General features: G+C 55.1%; 1 protein-coding gene across 1 annotated transcript in view; it reads right to left on the reverse strand.

Moving 5' to 3' along the window:
• ak8 (adenylate kinase 8) overlaps positions 1 to 1,841 on the reverse strand; it is an 8,437-nt gene that overhangs the window by 4,195 nt on the left and 2,401 nt on the right. The window contains exons 2-4 of the mRNA XM_008402781.2: positions 494 to 575; positions 347 to 418; positions 74 to 274 (exon numbers count right to left, since the gene is read on the reverse strand). Coding sequence (XP_008401003.1) covers positions 74 to 274; positions 347 to 418; positions 494 to 575 — 355 coding nt within the window. The remainder of the gene's footprint in view (positions 1 to 73; positions 275 to 346; positions 419 to 493; positions 576 to 1,841) is intronic.

A 1,841-nucleotide genomic window follows, 5' to 3' on the forward strand; every position in this document is an offset into this window, starting at 1 on the left:
CAACAGGAAGTAGGACGGAGGCAACAGGAAGGAAGACGGAGGCAACAGGAAGTAGGCCCCCTCCGTCGGCTACCTTGCTGGAAGACGTCAGCAGGAGGCTGGTCTGCGTTGAAGACCTTCAGGACGTGCTGATAGGCCGCTTTCACAGCTGTGACCTCACAGCGGTAGTGCTGCACCTTGGCCAATAGCTGCTGGTCAGACAGGCTCCGCCCCTTCTCCAGGCGCCGTTTGATGGTGTCGTTCTCCGGCTGGACGAAGAGCTGATGGTAGACGTCTGGGGACAGGAAGTGATGCTGAGGTTCAGGTTCTGATGTCCTGTGACGGGGCCGGACCGAGCCGGACTCACCTCCAGTGACCGGGTCGGTGAACCTGCCGTGGTTCCTCTGCAGCAGAACCTCCTCTGGAGCCTCCAGCATCACTGCCAACACAGGAGAACCTTTCGGATCAGCTGCTGGTCCGACGGGCCCGGCTGGGAGGCTTCATCGGTTCTTACCAACGTGTTCTGGGATGATTCCGGCCCGCTGGAGCTGCAGAACCTGGACACGGGTCTGAGGGATCCCGACCAGCACCCAGCCCTGGAACGGCCAACAGAACCTCCTGATGCTGGGTCTAACAGAACCTCAGCGGTTCTATTAGACCCAGCTAGAAATGCTGAGGAAGATGCTGGCTCCGGTTCTGTTACTGAGTCTGGATCAGAACTAGTTAGCTTTCTCCATCAAGTCCAACCAGAACCTGGAACCATTGTTTCCTGGTTCTGACCCGACAGTACCAGAACCTCTGGAGCTCCCAGAGACCATCCAGTCCAGATGAGTGCGACCCGATGCTTTAGCTCCGGCCCGGTTCTGTCAGTGAGTCCTCAGGCTGTCTCGGCTTCGAGGTTATGAGAGACGGGAGACATGCAGCAGAGGCCGGGAATCGAACCTGCGACAGCCACATGAGGCCTCCATATGGGGACTGTGCTGAACCCCTGCGCCACCTGTCAGGTTCAGGAAGAACCACTGACAGCAGAAGTTCACCTGCACTGTGATGACCTACAGAACCAGAACCAGAACCAGAACCAGAACCGGTCCACTGTGCTCACCAGCAGCCTCTGAGCTGCACATCTCTGAAAAGCTGCATGTCTCAGTCCAAACTTTAGCGTCACCTGAGACAGACAGGTGAGCAGACAGACAGGTGAGCAGACAGACAGGTGAGCAGACAGACAGGTGAGCAGACAGACAGGTGAGCAGACAGACAGGTGAGTCATGTCCCAGCAGCAGCGTGTCGTCCTGATTCATCGTCTGTTCAGAGCAGATAAAGCGTCACTCAGAGTTTAGCCTGGAGCCAAAAACAGCTATTAGCATATCAAAGAACACACACACACCTGGAACACACACACACACAGACACACACCTGGAACACACACACACACACACACCTGGAACACACACGCACACACACACACACACACAGTCGTACGCAGCTATCCAACAGGGGACATTCCATTGACGTCCATTCATTTCTATCGCCTAAACCTTAACCCTTTTCCTAACCCTAACCATCACATACCTAGCCCTAACCAACCAAAAGTCAATTCACACCTTAGTCCTAACTGCGACCCCTGACCCTAAAACAGGGTCATTTCCAAGAGGGGACCTACACTCACTCACTCAGGAGAGGACAGCGCTGCGTTGGTAGAACTGTGGAAGGGCGCGTGAGGCTGCAGCCACCAATCAGTCACATGACAGTCGACGACATGAGGGAGGATAAAGGTAACATGCTAACAGTGAACTCAGCAAGCTAACATGCTAACGGTGAACTCAGCCAGCTAACACGCTAACGGTGAACTCAGCCAGCTAACA

This window comes from Poecilia reticulata, unplaced genomic scaffold (genome assembly GCF_000633615.1).
Source record: "Poecilia reticulata strain Guanapo unplaced genomic scaffold, Guppy_female_1.0+MT scaffold_257, whole genome shotgun sequence".
NCBI lineage: Eukaryota > Metazoa > Chordata > Actinopteri > Cyprinodontiformes > Poeciliidae > Poecilia > Poecilia reticulata.